Source organism: Spermophilus citellus (genome assembly GCF_964194105.1).
Source record: "Spermophilus citellus genome assembly, chromosome: 14".
NCBI classification, from domain to species: domain Eukaryota; kingdom Metazoa; phylum Chordata; class Mammalia; order Rodentia; family Sciuridae; genus Spermophilus; species Spermophilus citellus.
The window spans coordinates 25,151,756-25,167,091 of record NC_138194.1 but is presented as its reverse complement, the minus strand read 5'-3'; the positions used below and the strand labels follow the sequence as shown (position 1 = coordinate 25,167,091).

General features: G+C 33.8%; 1 protein-coding gene across 1 annotated transcript in view; it reads left to right on the top strand.

Annotated features, from left to right (window-relative positions):
- PXDNL (peroxidasin like) overlaps positions 1-15,336 on the top strand; it is a 489,071-nt gene that overhangs the window by 453,519 nt on the left and 20,216 nt on the right. The window contains exon 20 of the mRNA XM_081265922.1: positions 11,781-11,895. Within this exon, the coding sequence (XP_081122048.1) occupies positions 11,781-11,895 (115 nt within the window). The remainder of the gene's footprint in view (positions 1-11,780; positions 11,896-15,336) is intronic.

Below are 15,336 nucleotides of genomic sequence, written 5' to 3'. Positions count from 1 at the left end.
ACATCTTGCTTGTGATTTGTGGGTTTACTTCTCTGCTCATAGAATTTTGACACACAGATTTAAACTATTCAATGTTATCTGTCTCTGATTCTATGAATATGAACAAATTGCATCTAAATGTAAATGAACAAGTGCAAATGCATCTAATGGCAAATCAGATCATTTCTACTAGGATGCCTTCAAATACCATTTCTGGGGATTATAATTCTGTATAATTTCACTCAGACCACACAGAAGCACACTGGAAGCCATCCTTGAAATCTGGTAATTTGTAACAGGCACTACTATCAGTGGTGCAAGAAAATGTGGAAAAATGGCAGAGGCAGGACTGGATCTCTGTTATGCTAATTCCATACACAAACTTGCACAATAAATGGACGCCCTTGGTACAAGTTATGTGGGAGAAAACTGGAGAACTTATAATTTAGTCCTTTCATATAGCATTCTGGAAGGATGAATGCAAGTAGGGTAAAGAAACAACATTCTGATTCAAATCATGAGAGATTTTGGTCAAAGATGATTTAACCTGTTGTCCACAAGGAAGTTTTTATTTTTCTGAGTTCATGAGGAAATGTTTTTCAATTGACAGTGTATCTACATTGTTATGTCAAAGCAATTGACAAATTGTTATAAAGGGGCTGGGGTTGTGGCTCAGAGGTAGAGCGCTGGCCTAACATGCATGAGGCACTGGGTTCGATCCTCAGAACCACATAAATATAAAATAAAAATAGTGTGTCCATCTATAACTAAAAAAATAATAAAAAATTTTGTTATAAAGTATACCTAAGCTGTCAGGCAGTTGGTGGATAAATACCAGATGAAGAAGTTGCATGACTTTAAATTATTCTTCTTTTAGCCAGCAAAAAAAGTAATAATTCACTGTAATAGATATGTACTAGGAAAGAGCAAATGCCCAGTGAAAATATGAAAACAAAACCAAACCAAACTGAGGAATGAAGGGAAAATCTGAACATCTCTTTTTCAAACTATTGATTGATTTGATTTGATTTTAAGGGAAACCTTGTGGAGCAAATGCTGACTATGTAATTATCAAAAGACAACGGAAGTCATGACTGGAAGGACACATGATAAGAAACACAATAAGGAAGCCAAGAATCATACTTTACCAACATGTAAAATAAAAAAAAATCACATTTTCGTTTTGAGATTTAATATTTTATATCACTTAACACAGTTTACACAATATAAAGCATTCACATTAAATTCCTAGGTTCTTTTCCTTTCTTAGTTTATTTACAGGGTTTTTTTTTTTTTTTTTTTGAACTAGAGATGAGACTTGAGATCATTTGATCAAAAGACAAAACAGAATAAAACAAATCCAATTTTCCTTTTAAGATTTAGAAGAAAAAGTTGAAAAGATTTATGTGACTTTCCTTCCCTTAATTATTAGCGGAGGGATGCAGAAGGTGTAGCTCTGTGTACAGGACTTTCCTATCATGACGAGTCCCTGTGATTGATCTCCACACACACACAATTAGCAGAGCTAGAGGTAGTACTCAGTTTCTCCAATTTCAAGTCTGCTCTTTTTTTTTATCCCATCATGTAATCTCACAACTAGCTTTCCTTTCCTTCTATTTTCTATAACTTCTTTGAAGTCTCTTTTACCTGTAGCAAATTTAGTAACTCTTCTTTTGCTGGATGACCTTCCTTTTAGAATCTTAGGATAACACATTACAAATGCAAGTATCTTGACATAAATTATATCTCATTTTTCAGTATCAGCTAATCAATAAATCAAGAGTCTGCATGATATGGCAGAGCCTTATGGATGCAATTATACCATATTCACAAGTCCTTTTTATTAATTGAATTACTTTAGCAAACTGTAAATGGCAGACTTGCTTGTGTCATAAATAAATCAAAATTTTTAGAGATAAAATTAACTCTGAGTACAGCATAAAACATTTCCTTGTATATCAAGCAGAAAATGATTTGCTCTTCATTTACTTTAGGAATGAAAACTTACATCTAATGCAGGTGGTGTGTTGCCTAAGACAAGGCAAGGGATGTGCTTAACACACTCTGCCACTCAATTAAATAAAACTTCCTTCAAATAAAACAATTTCCCAAAGAGTCAACAGATGTATATTTTCTATTAGGATTTATGAGACCATCTGGTCTTGTAACTTCCAGCTGCATACTTTGCATTAAGTTTTGTCTTTAAAGCATCAAGTAATTTTAAATACAGTATATTTTATGTACAAATGTAAATATATTTAGGTTTACTCATGACTTTCTTTCGAATAAATTGTGCTTATGTTTGTAAACTAATGAAATTTTAATTTCTTCCATAAGAGACTAATTTTATTACTGTAATATTTCATGATACTATGGCTGTTTCATGCTTAACTAATAAAATGCCTTCAAAGTATTGCTAAAGAAGTAAGATTTCAGGAACTCCTGTAAAGCTCTAATGAACCAATTAAGTTGCACCGTGTGCTCAGGTTTGTCTTTGAAAGTTGTTGCAGTTTTTAATAGGACACCATCAGGACATCTGTGTTCTCCTTGGTTCTTCTAGCACATAACATGAAAAGCTTGTTGAAATCAAGGCGAGACCACACATCACAGCAGGAGAAAGGGCACTAACTAGTTCTGAAAAATATGGAACAGAATGCATTCAAAAGTGAGATAGTTAATGAATCAAACTCTATTGATAATATCACCTTTACATAGAGTAGAAAGCATTCCTTTGAAAACATGGTTCTCCTAAGTTCTGAGGATAAGTTATCATCCAAACACGGCATTTTGCATTTACTTACAATCAATCCCAGGAGAAAATTTTTCAGTACCAGAAGGAGGTAATTCATAAGCCAGGTTTTCTTAAGGTGTTTAAGTTAGGAAATAGCTTCAAATATTAGAAATTTATTTTTCTGTCAGATATGTGCCTCTTTAGTTTAATAAATTTAAAATTATCATTGTACTTAGAATTATTTATATTGTCTAAGCATCAACATGGATAATAATATTTAGCTTCAAAAATGTTCATATGAGATATAAAATATCCAGTTAAAAAAAAAGGATGAATGCTCTGAATATCACTATAGGAAACCAAAAATGCAGAAACATGTTTGTTATTTGGCTTTTGATAGCTGTGACCAAAATACCTGACAAGAACAATTCAGAGGGAAAAAATTTTTTTTGGTCCATGGTTTCAGAGTTCTCAGTGCATAGTTGGCCAACTTTATTGGTTTGGACCTGACAGGAAGCAGAACATTATGTCAGAAGGGTAAGGTGGATAAAAGCTTCTGAGGTTATGGCAGCCAGGAAGTAGAGAGAGAATGAGAGAGAGAAATAGCAAGGGAGGGACCAGGTACAGATATAGTCCAGGCCATCCTCCAAGTAACCTAGTTCCCCCAGCCACCCCACCTTCCTATAGTTACCACCCAGTAATCCAGTCACACTGTTAATCTACCATATGGATTAATCCACTGATGAGGTTACAGATCTCATAATCCAATCTTCTCGCCTCTGAATATGCTGCATTTTTTAACACATGAGCTACAAGGGGACATATTTAGATCTAAACCATAGCATAAAGGAAACGTTAAAAAGATAAATAAATAATTAAAGGAAGCTATGAATGCCCAGATGTTGCTGAGATTTGAATGCATTTAGACAAGTCATTCAGAGTTGAAGATGAATACATGTGTGTAAAAGCAACTTTTAACTTTTTACTATTGACAAGAAATATATATAGGCAAAATATTAGAAATGATAAAATAGAAAAAAAAACATGTCAAAGTATGTCAGGCACAAAGACAGAAACAGGAGTGGTGCTCACAATATTAAAGAAAGTTGAATTTAAGATGAAAAGCATTAACTGAGACAAGCAGATTTTTTTTCATGACATTTTTGAAGTAGGTTCACATGCATTTAGGATACTTTAACAACATTTTTTGAATATCATTAGTAGGGTCAATTTATGAGAGAGGTATCTAATGTTGGGCTCTATAAACAAATAACTTCACCCTAAAAAATATGATGATATGCTAATTTATAGGAACACTGAAATTTGTAAGAGGAAACTCCATATTAACCATAATCTTTTACTGCAGTTCAATAGATCTAAAATTTAATAGCCAAATATAAAACAAAAATTTTATTTAGAAATTTCAAAATGATTTGACCCAATAAATATTTGGCCAAGAATTTAATGAAAATTAAGTGGAATGTCTAAACAAATATCAGTGACATTTCATGTCGATATTTATGGAATATAACCACAGAAAATTATAGACTTTGTTATTGAACACTTTTATTATTTAAAAAAATGATAAACATAAATTAACAAAACAGGCAACTTAAGATGTTAGAGAAAAGAGAGCTAAATAAATAGAAAAGTCATGGGAAAGTCCTTACAGAAATACAAGCTAATTGGGACATGGTGACATATACCTGTAAAAAAAAATCCCCATTATTCATGAGGATGAGGCAGGGAAGTCGGAGGGAAGCCTGGGCAACTTAGCTTCATTTTATCTAAAAAATAAAATAAAATAAAGAAAATCGATACAAATTCATGAATTGATGAATAAATCTAGTAGTTCACAAAATAAAGGAAGAAGTAATAAACATATAAGTTATTATGTTGGTATATTATACAATACTTATATAATTTATACAACATAGTAAAATATATAATGATAGAGCCTCTTTACTTTTTAAATATTCCCCAAAATTAGTTACCAGTGATTTTTAAATGTGTTTTTCATCATGTTTATAATATTAGTTCATATATTTCTAAAAATTTAGCCATTATCTCTCACTGCCTATATGAGCTGGTCTCAACCATATGACCACAATCCTGAGGAGCCAGAAATAATTTATACAGAGACTAATAAGAGACATCAAAATGAACCCAAAGGTATACAGGTAGATATAAGCCATAGTGGGAAACAGCTGGAATTCTAGTGGCTGAATTTTTTAAAAATTTATATGTTCATTTTTAAGTGTTTTTTAGTGCATTGTAATTATATATAATGATGGATTTATTCTGACATTCATAAATGCATATAGCAGTTTTCTCCATTTCAATTCCCAGAACTTCTTTTCCTCTCCTCCACCTCCCCCTAATCCCCATCCTTTCTCTATTGGTCTTTTTTTCTATTTATTTATTTAATTTTAATTGGTGCATTATAGTTATGTATAAAATTGGAATTGTGAGATACACACACACACACACACACATATATATACCAAAAGCTAGAAATACATACATATATGTGTGTATTTTTTGCAGTGGTTCTGTGGAATATAGTTGTTTCTTTTATACTAAGTCCTTTGTTGTTGGTATCTCCTAGTTTCAGTACATAGGTTCAGTGTAATCCAAGTGTTAATTTCAATCACTAATGCCTGGTCTTTTGCTGTAGGACTGATGCAATTATTCACTTTTGTAGAGCTGATGTCACATTGTGGGCTTTTCTGAGCCATCATTTTACAATGGTTATCTGACTTTGTTGTAGAAGTATATGTCCAAAAATGGGACCTGATGTCCCCTCTAGTCATTCTTACTTGCAACATAGTCATTTGTTTCAGGTTTTTCTCTCCTTTATTCTATGTGTTAAATTATTGCTGATATTTGAGCAGGGTATGTTGTGTGTGGAGGAACTTGTTTTGTCTGTGCTGAGTTGGGAGTGTAGTTCAACCATGGAGTCTCTACCCTGTGAACACACAGCATATCACTCTCTTCCCAGGAACAACTACAAAAATTGTGATCAATATCCAGCATTAGAATCAATGTCTTGTGCCTACTATGGCATTGAAACCATTAATTACTGCATAAAGAGGAATGGTAGAGTCAGCATTTAACAACAGAAAAAGCAGTGAACTATAGTGAGCTAGCTCTAGCACTGAAGTATGCAGCAGGTAACTACAACCCCCAGTAAGAAATAGTCACAATAAAGTGAATGGTAGGGGCAGTGATTATATAAATTAAATTAGTCTTCAAGATAGTAAAATTTTAGTTCACTAAGAGGAAGGAAACTGGGGTGGAAAGTGAAAGAAGGTTTAAAATATTAAAAGGTGAGTACATATGTACTTCTGTGTAGCAGGAGAGAGGTAACAAGTGGTGCCTATAAAGAAGGAGGAGGAGTAAAGAACAAATAAAATAATTAAAATGAATAATTGGAGAGATAGAATAAGCAAATTTGGTTATTGAAGGGGGAAGAGAGAAAAGGAGTAATAAGAGAAAGAAAAACAAGAGCCCAAACAAATAAAATGTTAAACAATAACACATAAACGATAAACGTTGCTCCTCTAAAATCAAAAGCAAGTAGAATAATACACAATTGAGTAAATTTTAAAAAGGTGAAAAAGCAAGAAAAATGTGTTAAAAATGATAAAAATGAATAGGTACAATGCACATATGTATATTTCATTAGCTAATCAACACAGCTACACAACAACACACACACACTGTATTGTCACAGTGACACACACAAATGCAACCCTTTACACTCAAATTCAAAGTAAAAAGGAGAAAAGTAGAAAAACAAATCTTAATAAAAAATTAAAGAGTCTCTCCATTGACGTGATCAAAATGATTCACAAGAATTGATTTTTGTTCAAAGCCAATACTATACTGTCCTTTTTTTTTTTTTTTTTGTAGGCTGTTTACCCCTTGCGAGGGCTGGAGGTTGTTAGAATTTAAATATAAAAATTTTGGAGAGATACAGTTCAAACGTTGAAAGTGCATTTGTGTTGTTTAAACCCACTTCATTTGTGGCACACAGTTATCCTGAAGAGTAAAAAAAAAAAAAAAAAAATTGAGATGGCAATGAGAGTATGAAGACACATCAGTGGTTTTCTGGGGGACATCTTTTCCTCTCAAGACAATTGCGGGAAGTTTAGTGTTGATTCCAATTCAAGTGAATCATCATCTGAAAATATGAAGTCTTAGTAGTCTTGGTTCCTTTTTCAGAACTAGGAATATTTTGCTGTAATGTACATATGCAATATAAAATCACAGGGTTGAATAAACCTATTGTCAAACTCCTGCCGTAATGAATTGTCATTTTATGTGTTTCTTTTAAATTATTCATTCTTTTTCTCTTCTTGCAAGCAAATAAGAAGTGTTCTTATAGTTTAGATCTTAAGTGTTGCCCAAAGGTTCATGTATTAAAGGATTGCTTCCCAGTGTGGTACTATTGGAAGGTCATGGACACTTTAAGAGGTACCCTAGTGGGAGTTCTTCCAATCACTGAGGGACCGCCTTTGAAGGGGATTGTGGGACTCCAGCCTCTTCCACTTTCTCTCTTTCACTTTCTGACTGTAAGGTGAGTGGGTGTGCACTTCTGCCATGCTGTGTTGCCTGCTACTAACCCAGAGCTATGGGGTCAACCAATCAAGGACTGAAACATCCAAAATTGTAAGCCCAAATTAATCTTTTCCCCTTATAACTTGATTATTTCAGATGTTGTCACAGTGACAGAATGCTGCATAATCCCCCAAATGGGTACCTCATAGTGGGATCATTGCTGTGACTATACCTCATAGTGGGATCATTGCTGTGACTATACTTCATGATGTGGAAAAGTCTTTGGAACTGGTGCCTTTAGAATTGGTGTTCAAGAGGAGTTTGGAAAAGTTTGGAGATTCAAGCTGAAAAAGGACTAGAATTCTCTAAACTTAACAAGGGATTCCTTGTAAGGGTCAGAAGACCCGAATGTGATAGGAATGCTGATAGGCAGTAAAGGTGATGCTGAAGAGGTTTCTGATGGAAATGAGAATTCTACTGGAAACTAGACTAGAAGTCACTTTTGTTACACTGTGGCAAAAAAATTTAGATGTGTTTTGCCTATGCCTTAAGATTATGTGAAGCTGAGCTTAAAGATGATGCTCTAGTTTATGTTGCAGGGGAAATTTCAAGGCAGTATAGCAAGCAGACAGGGGTATGTGTAGTACTGGCCTATTTTAGTTGAATTTACAGGGAGAATTGGGAGCAAAAGAGCATAGAAGAAATATTGGCAAAAATATTCATTGAGTGTGTACTTTATGCAAGAGCTATGCTAGATACAAAGGATAATTTGATAGGTAGGACTGAGCCTTCCTCTCAACATCTTCTTAGATGAAGGAGAGTAGTATGACAAAGTGTCACAAATTTCCATTTTATGTGCTCTTGGTAGTTCAGGAAAGACTTCGTGGAGGAGCTGGGCATGGTACCTGTTCTCTGATATTACCAAGTAAAGCTGGAACTGGTCTAGTTGCTATGAATTGTGCCTTAGAGAGAAGGCAAGATTCTGCTGCATAAGTAAACCAGGGAAGCAACTTGCTTGATTTAATAAGACCTAGCATAGCTCTAGGTCACCATTCACAGAGCAAAATCACATTCAGGGGCTGTGGAAGTCAAATAAGACTAAATGAGTAGCTAGATACAGGCACACATATATACACATGTACACACACACCATATTATGCTTCTTGAAAATGATCCATGTGGCTGTGTCTTCATCCACATCTCTTCTAGGTATATTGAAACACTCCATGTGTTATATATGTGTTGATCAGAAATTTGACAACACTTTTGAGCCAACCTAAATTTACCTTATGTCTTTTTACCTTCAAGCCTAGGTCCAGCTATTCATTCATTCAATAACAAATAATGCTACCATTATTTCCCTAGTTGCACAAGCCAGGAATCTAAGAGTTCATCTTGTTAGCTCTGCTTTTCTTTCTGTGCTGTAAGGTAGTACCAGCAGATTGGATGTCTTAATTCCAACAGTCTGTATTAAAATCCTGTCCCTTATGTAAAAAAGTTGTAGGACTTTGGACAAGTGAATGCAATCTCTCTGTGCTTTGGTTTCCTCAAGTTAACAGTAGAGATAATGACATAGGTTATTGTACAGTCAAATAGAACATTCACACAAAGCCTAAGAACAGATCTAGAGCATACATATGTATGTATATACGCGCTCAGAGAGAGTATAGCACATACATATTTAAGACCTATATGCATAAGTATAAAACCAAAACATTTACCAAATTAATATGCTATTTAAATTCAAATGTTGTTCACCTAAGAACTAAACACTATCAATCAAGGATTCTCTGCAATTTTTGTAGCAACTAGAGATAAATACCAAGGTAAATTTAAAAAAAAAGATGTTTGAAATATAACATCTTAGCTGTCACATTAAAGTAGAGCTGCACTGTTACTGCAGTCCCGTGGATTGGTTCTGATCATGTGTTTCTCTCTATACCTACAATGTTATATACACTAACTCTTTGCTCTTGGGTTTTATGCATATGACCTTGTACATATTCTGTTGGTGCTTTGAAATGAATACATTCTAAAATTGCATCTTTAACAAATAAATGAGAGATAATAAATGATGGCAGTTTATCTGCAGTGCACTTTATCTACATTTTTTCCCATTTGAGGACTTGAAGGGGCAACATTTAGCTTATCTGGAAATGTTTTCCTGTACTGGGAGTATGCTTGTACATTGTTCAAAATCAGGAACCATACTTTATTTTCCCAAGAATACCTCATCTAATACCTTAATGTATATGTTCTCTGTAAATATTTATTGCTCAAACCCATTACTCTTCAGAAATAAAAGCAAAGTTTCATTACATGATTGAAATGTACTTTCTTTAGTTGTATCATATAAAATATTTTACTTACTTTTTTGTCACACAAATCAGCAAATATTTGCACATTTTTGACTATTAATAAAGTATTGGTTGAAGTAATAGAGTAAAAATCATGGGAAACATGAATGTATGGGTCCCTTGGTATAATTTTATATCCCTGGGTATAATTTTATCTAGAATATCTTGATTTTGTTGTTAGGAAAAATAGCAAGATAAACATTTTCAATGGCACACTTTTGCCACAAGTTCTTTACCAGAGCTGCCGAGTCAGTGTTCATTTTCATTGCCACCATTCTGCCCCCTTATTGAATAATTGTTTTATAGATTCATGAAACTCTTTGCTTGTTCTCTTGCTCCATTAAAGTGACTCAGTCTTTGAAATAACCCCATATATCTGTTAAAGTTGCATTTACAGGGCTGGGATTGTGGTTTAGCGGTAGAGCGCTTGCCTAGCACGGGCGGGACCCAGGTTCAATTCTCAGCACCACATAAAAATAAAGGCATTGTGTTGTGTCCATCTACAAAAAAAAAAAAAAAAAAAAAAAAAAAAAAAAAAAAAAAAGATTAATTCTCTCTCTCTCTCTCTCTTAAGAAATTTTTTTAAAAGTTGCATTTACAGAAATCTTTCATTCAATGATGGCAACAGATAATGATGTGACAATTCACTGTTGCACCTTAGTTTTTCACCTTGCCTTGGTTTTCCTCGGATGAATTGATTTTGGATTTTGCAAAGACAAAGGCTTATTCTACTGAAAACAGAGATACAACAAAACGTAGAAGTGAAAATAAAAAAGAAAACAACAACAGATGACCAATATGATAGTTATATCACTGCTACCATTTATTTATTTATTTATTTATTTATTTATTTATTTTTTATTTATTTTTTTTTTAAAGAGAGAGTGAGAGAGGGAGAGAGAGAAAGAGAGAGAGAGAATTTTTTAATATTTATTTTTTAGTTATTGGCGGACACAACATCTTTGTATGTGGTGCTGAGAATTGAACCTGGGCCGCACGCATGCCAGGCGAGCGCGCTACCGCTTGAGCCACATCCCCAGCCCCTACTGCTACCATTTTTGAGTATTTTAATTCTGGTCTATTTTCAATGTCTTCATGACAATGAGCCCATATTTTATTTCATATTTGTATGAAATTTTGTTTTATGTTGCCTAATTTTATAGTGTTTGCAGTTCATTGTGTTAACTCAAAATACTATCCTAAATTTGCTATCTATATTTACTTAATAATCTATCATAAGGCATATTCTTCTTAAATTTAATTTATATATGGTAAGTAAAGATTTGTGTTATCCTTACTATTTAATTAGAAACAATTTGCTAATTACCCAGTGCAAAAGGCAGTAATCTCTTCTTACCCTCCAATTTATACTGCCCAATGTAACATTTTAGATTTGATTACATATTTGGGGGTATGTTTTTCCCACCAGTTTAAGGCTTTTAAAAAAAGTTTTATATAAAATCGTTTTACTCTCTGTGAAAATAGATTCCTACAACATTTTTCTTTTTTCTAAATACCTTAGTTTCCATTCCATCTGTTTTCAGATGAAACTCTAGTGAGCATTTTTTTTAAAAAAATCACGTTTATTTGCAAAATGTTTTTCATATCATGCTTATGTTTTTTATTGTGGTAAAAGCATATGACAAAATTTACCATCTTGCCATTTTGAAGTGTCTATACAGCAATCTTTACTATATGTTCATTAGTGCAATAGAGAGCATTTACATTGTATAATCTCAGTTGGTCATAGATGTGCATGAAACAATTTGAGGAACCTCAAAATTTAAACCATCCCACCTACAATGTTTCTGCTCTTTTCCTTATCAAGTCCTTAAAACGTACTATGTAATCAATGCCCTTGCTACCCTTCTGTATCACTTACTCTGTGGCTCCTCTATAGTGTTTGCAGATGGCCTTGTATCCTACCTGTTGCTGTGAAAACAGATTCAGACACTTACAAACCCAGCTGTCGTGACTGTGGGCCCTCAGCAAAGTTGCACTGACCAGAGGAAAATCTTTATCGCTGTTGCTCTTGCTCTTGTTCCTTGCTCTCATTTGTGCATGCACACTTTGGCCATTAAAGAAGTAATCTAGATGAGCATTGGACTCCCCATCTCACAAATGCTATTGTGGATACTTATTTCCCCCAGACTGCAGGAGTCGAGGGCAACCTAGAGCATTCACACCAGAATCTCGAAAGAAACGCTCTGCTCAACGAAGCTACTCTGGCAAGAAAAAGATGGACCTAAGTGATCCGCTTAATAGGTATGTATAGAAATATCTCATTTTTATAGACTACTTATGATAGGCTTCCATTCTGCAACTTAATTTTTTTTATGGATACTACAGTTGGCTCATTTACATGTAAGACAAACTATATGAAAAGGCACAAACACAGATGAATTCCATATGTTTGAATTCCATTTCTTCTGGAGCAGTATATCCAGGAAATTTATCTCAGTAAAGTGAAGAAAAACTTCATGACATTGATATTATTTTTGAATCTTTATATCACATCATCAGTGTTGATAATTTTCAAATTTATTTTGAAAATATGAAATAGCAAATCGTAAGAAAGTGGATACTATTTATTGTTAAGTTGATTTTTGTTCATGAACAGAGTATTGCAAGGAAGGCTTAATTCAAGGCCAAGGTAAAATATTTTTTTTAATTCTTAAAATATTGGGAAATAATCTTATTCTTTTACAATCTCTTAGGACTTCTTTCATGAAATTTATAAACTGAGTTAATATGTAGTTATTCCTTTACAGAGTTTCTCTTCCTTATGTACTTGAATACTTTGGAAAATAGCAAGTACATTGTACAATGATATGCCTAGTAGTTCTTTTTCACCAAGTAAACTTTCAATATGTGCTGGTGTAATTAAATAAAAAGAAACATTGCAATTCACAACTCCATGGACAAGGCAATTTCTTTCAAGCAACTCTGGGTAGTGTCTGTTTTTCATGGCTGGCTGCTAGGTGGGGTTTTATTCAGTTAAATTTAAATACACTGTTGGGTTCCATTTTCTCTGCTATATGAATTTGTGAAGTGTGTAGAAATGAGAAACACACAGAGTCTGTCTTTTTGGGTTTAATATCTAGGAAGAGAGGTATGTGTGATATGGAGGATGAAGATTTTAGAATCAAGCACACTCAAGTTTGAATACTTTTCCATTGCTTGATAACTATACAAATGATGTCAAATTTCCAGGTGTGTTTCCTCTGCTGTTAAGTGGTCATGTAATACTTACTGTACACGGTTATTGTGTGAACGTGGAATATATATCTAAAGTAACCTAGTACTAACATAGTAATTAGCATAGAATAGTTATTCCATAAAATACAGAATAATAGTAAATGCTGTAATAACATTCTATAATAAATATTCTTTTAAAGACAACAATATTATCTCATTGAAGGCATTCGTATACAGTTATGAACCTGATCAAAATAATGAGTAACTCAGAACAATGAATGGTTAGTTCTAACTGGGGACCCTGGATGGGGCTATATAGAGGAAATATCTCAAAGAATAAGCTAAGATTCTCATAGAATTTATGGGAGTTCCTATCACTCCTGGAAAGAACAATGTAAGGAAAGTTAAAGGAAAGGGAAGTGAGAGGTGTGTTTGGAGAATGGTAAAGATGGTGATTAGTGAGTTTGGTATGTTTATGGATGGACGATTTTCTTGGAAAAACACTCTAAAAGAAGATCAAGGCAAAGAGTGGAGAGCTTTAAAATCCAGAATAAGGAAACAAAATTTACTCCAAGTGTTCCTGGACCTAATTCTTGCAAGATATTAGAATATTGACCAGGAGATGCAGCCCCTGTTAGAACCATCTTTAAATAACTAAAGGGTCGGAAAACAATCACTTGGCCCTTTCATTTGGCATTTTATTGGTTTTTTTAATTGACTCCAGCAGGTGGTGTGTCTCACTAGTGTACTCCAGCAGGTGGTGTGTTTCATTAGAGAAGAGTGTTGGACTCCCATTTTAGAAGGAAAATCCTTGTCTTATAAGATGTTAATGAGGATCTGGCTCTTGTGTGATATGGATAATAACACGCATTACCTGCCTTCTGTCCTGTTTCACAGCCATACCCAGGTTCTACCACAAAGACTTATTCACTTGTTTTAGGATCAATGTTCTTTTCTAATTTCATCTGAACTCTGACGTCTCTGGGTGGCCTTACTAAAATTCTGTTTCTGTGTTTCCTCAATACTCAAAGATTTGTTGGTTTCATTTTTAGCTTTCTGCCAATCTTATGGGACTTTTACTATCAGTTCAATTTATCATTTTTCAGTTTAGGATAACAAGGTAACAAGAGCTTTCTTTTGTCTTCTAACGAAAGGGTACCATTGTTGTTCAGACCAGAGGGGCTCAGATCCCCTCAATCAATATATACAGATCACTTAGGATGCAAATTCACTTTGCTTTCTCTGTGTTCATCTTTCTTGTACTTTCTCTGTCCTTTATCCACATTTTAAAAAATTCCATCTTGATTACAATTCAAAACTTCCTTTCAACCCACTATTTAGGAATTAAAAATCAATTCACTTGATAAATCTTACTATCTTCCCTTAGAATGGAACTCAAGCAATATGCTGAGTTTCATGTTTTCAATACAAAAGTGAAGTATAACAACATCCATAATGTCTGTTTTCTTTCTTTCTTCTTCTCCTCCTCCTCCTCCTCCTCTCCCTCCCCACCCTGCTTCTCCTCCTTGCAATAAACTTCCAAAGTAGTCTTTTTTTTTTTTTTTTTTTTTTTTGCTTCTGTGCTCTGCCTCCACATTGTCTAAAGCACAAATCTGACCATGTTCAAGACAACCTACTGTTGCCCATGAATGAAAAACAGTCTGCATAGTACTTAGGAGCCTGAGCATATTTCTTTTTTTAAATCCTGATTTGCATCCCAGCTGAGCAATTTACCAGTGACACGCTGTGGGCATGTTAACAACCTTCTCGGCTGCAGTGTTCTCATCTGAGATGGAGGGCTAAAGTGTCTCCAAGCACTGTTGGGCATGTTGAGTGACAGGACAGGCTCTTCAGCATCGAGAATCTTGCCTGGAATAGGGAAGGTACTAACAGTGACTTAAAATAGGAAGTGGATAAAGGCTTGGTATTCTCTTTACACAGCTCTCCTCACTCATTCTCAACTCCACCCTCAGGCAGAAGTCATCATCTTATTTATTTATCCATGAAAAAATTTTTGACAATAACAGTGATTTTAATTTTCATTCTATGTGAGTTTTTTAGTATTTTCTATATATTTTTTTCTGATCAAGAATCAACCAATGGAAACTACTTTTTAAAATAAAAGAATCAATTTTTCTTATGAATTTTGATGATTTTTTCTTCTATGCTTTTGTATTGGACATTTTTCTAAAATGAAATATGCAATTTTCATTAAGAAGAACCTATTAAAAAGAGTATACTGAAAATATAAATGATTATTATAATTAAAAGTTCATTCTTATGAGTAAAGGTAATCTTTTCTCCCCATTTTTTGTTCAGAGTACAAGTGACTTTTTTCTCAGAAGTAAGCACATTCTAAAGTAGTATATAATCCTTTCTAGGGACAAAACATTTTTACTACATTTTTAATTTTATTTTAGTGTTGTAAAAATGCTTAAGATGAGAAAATGAGATCTGCCTGCCTACCTTTTTTTTCCCCCTAGTACTGGGAACACTCTATTACTGAGC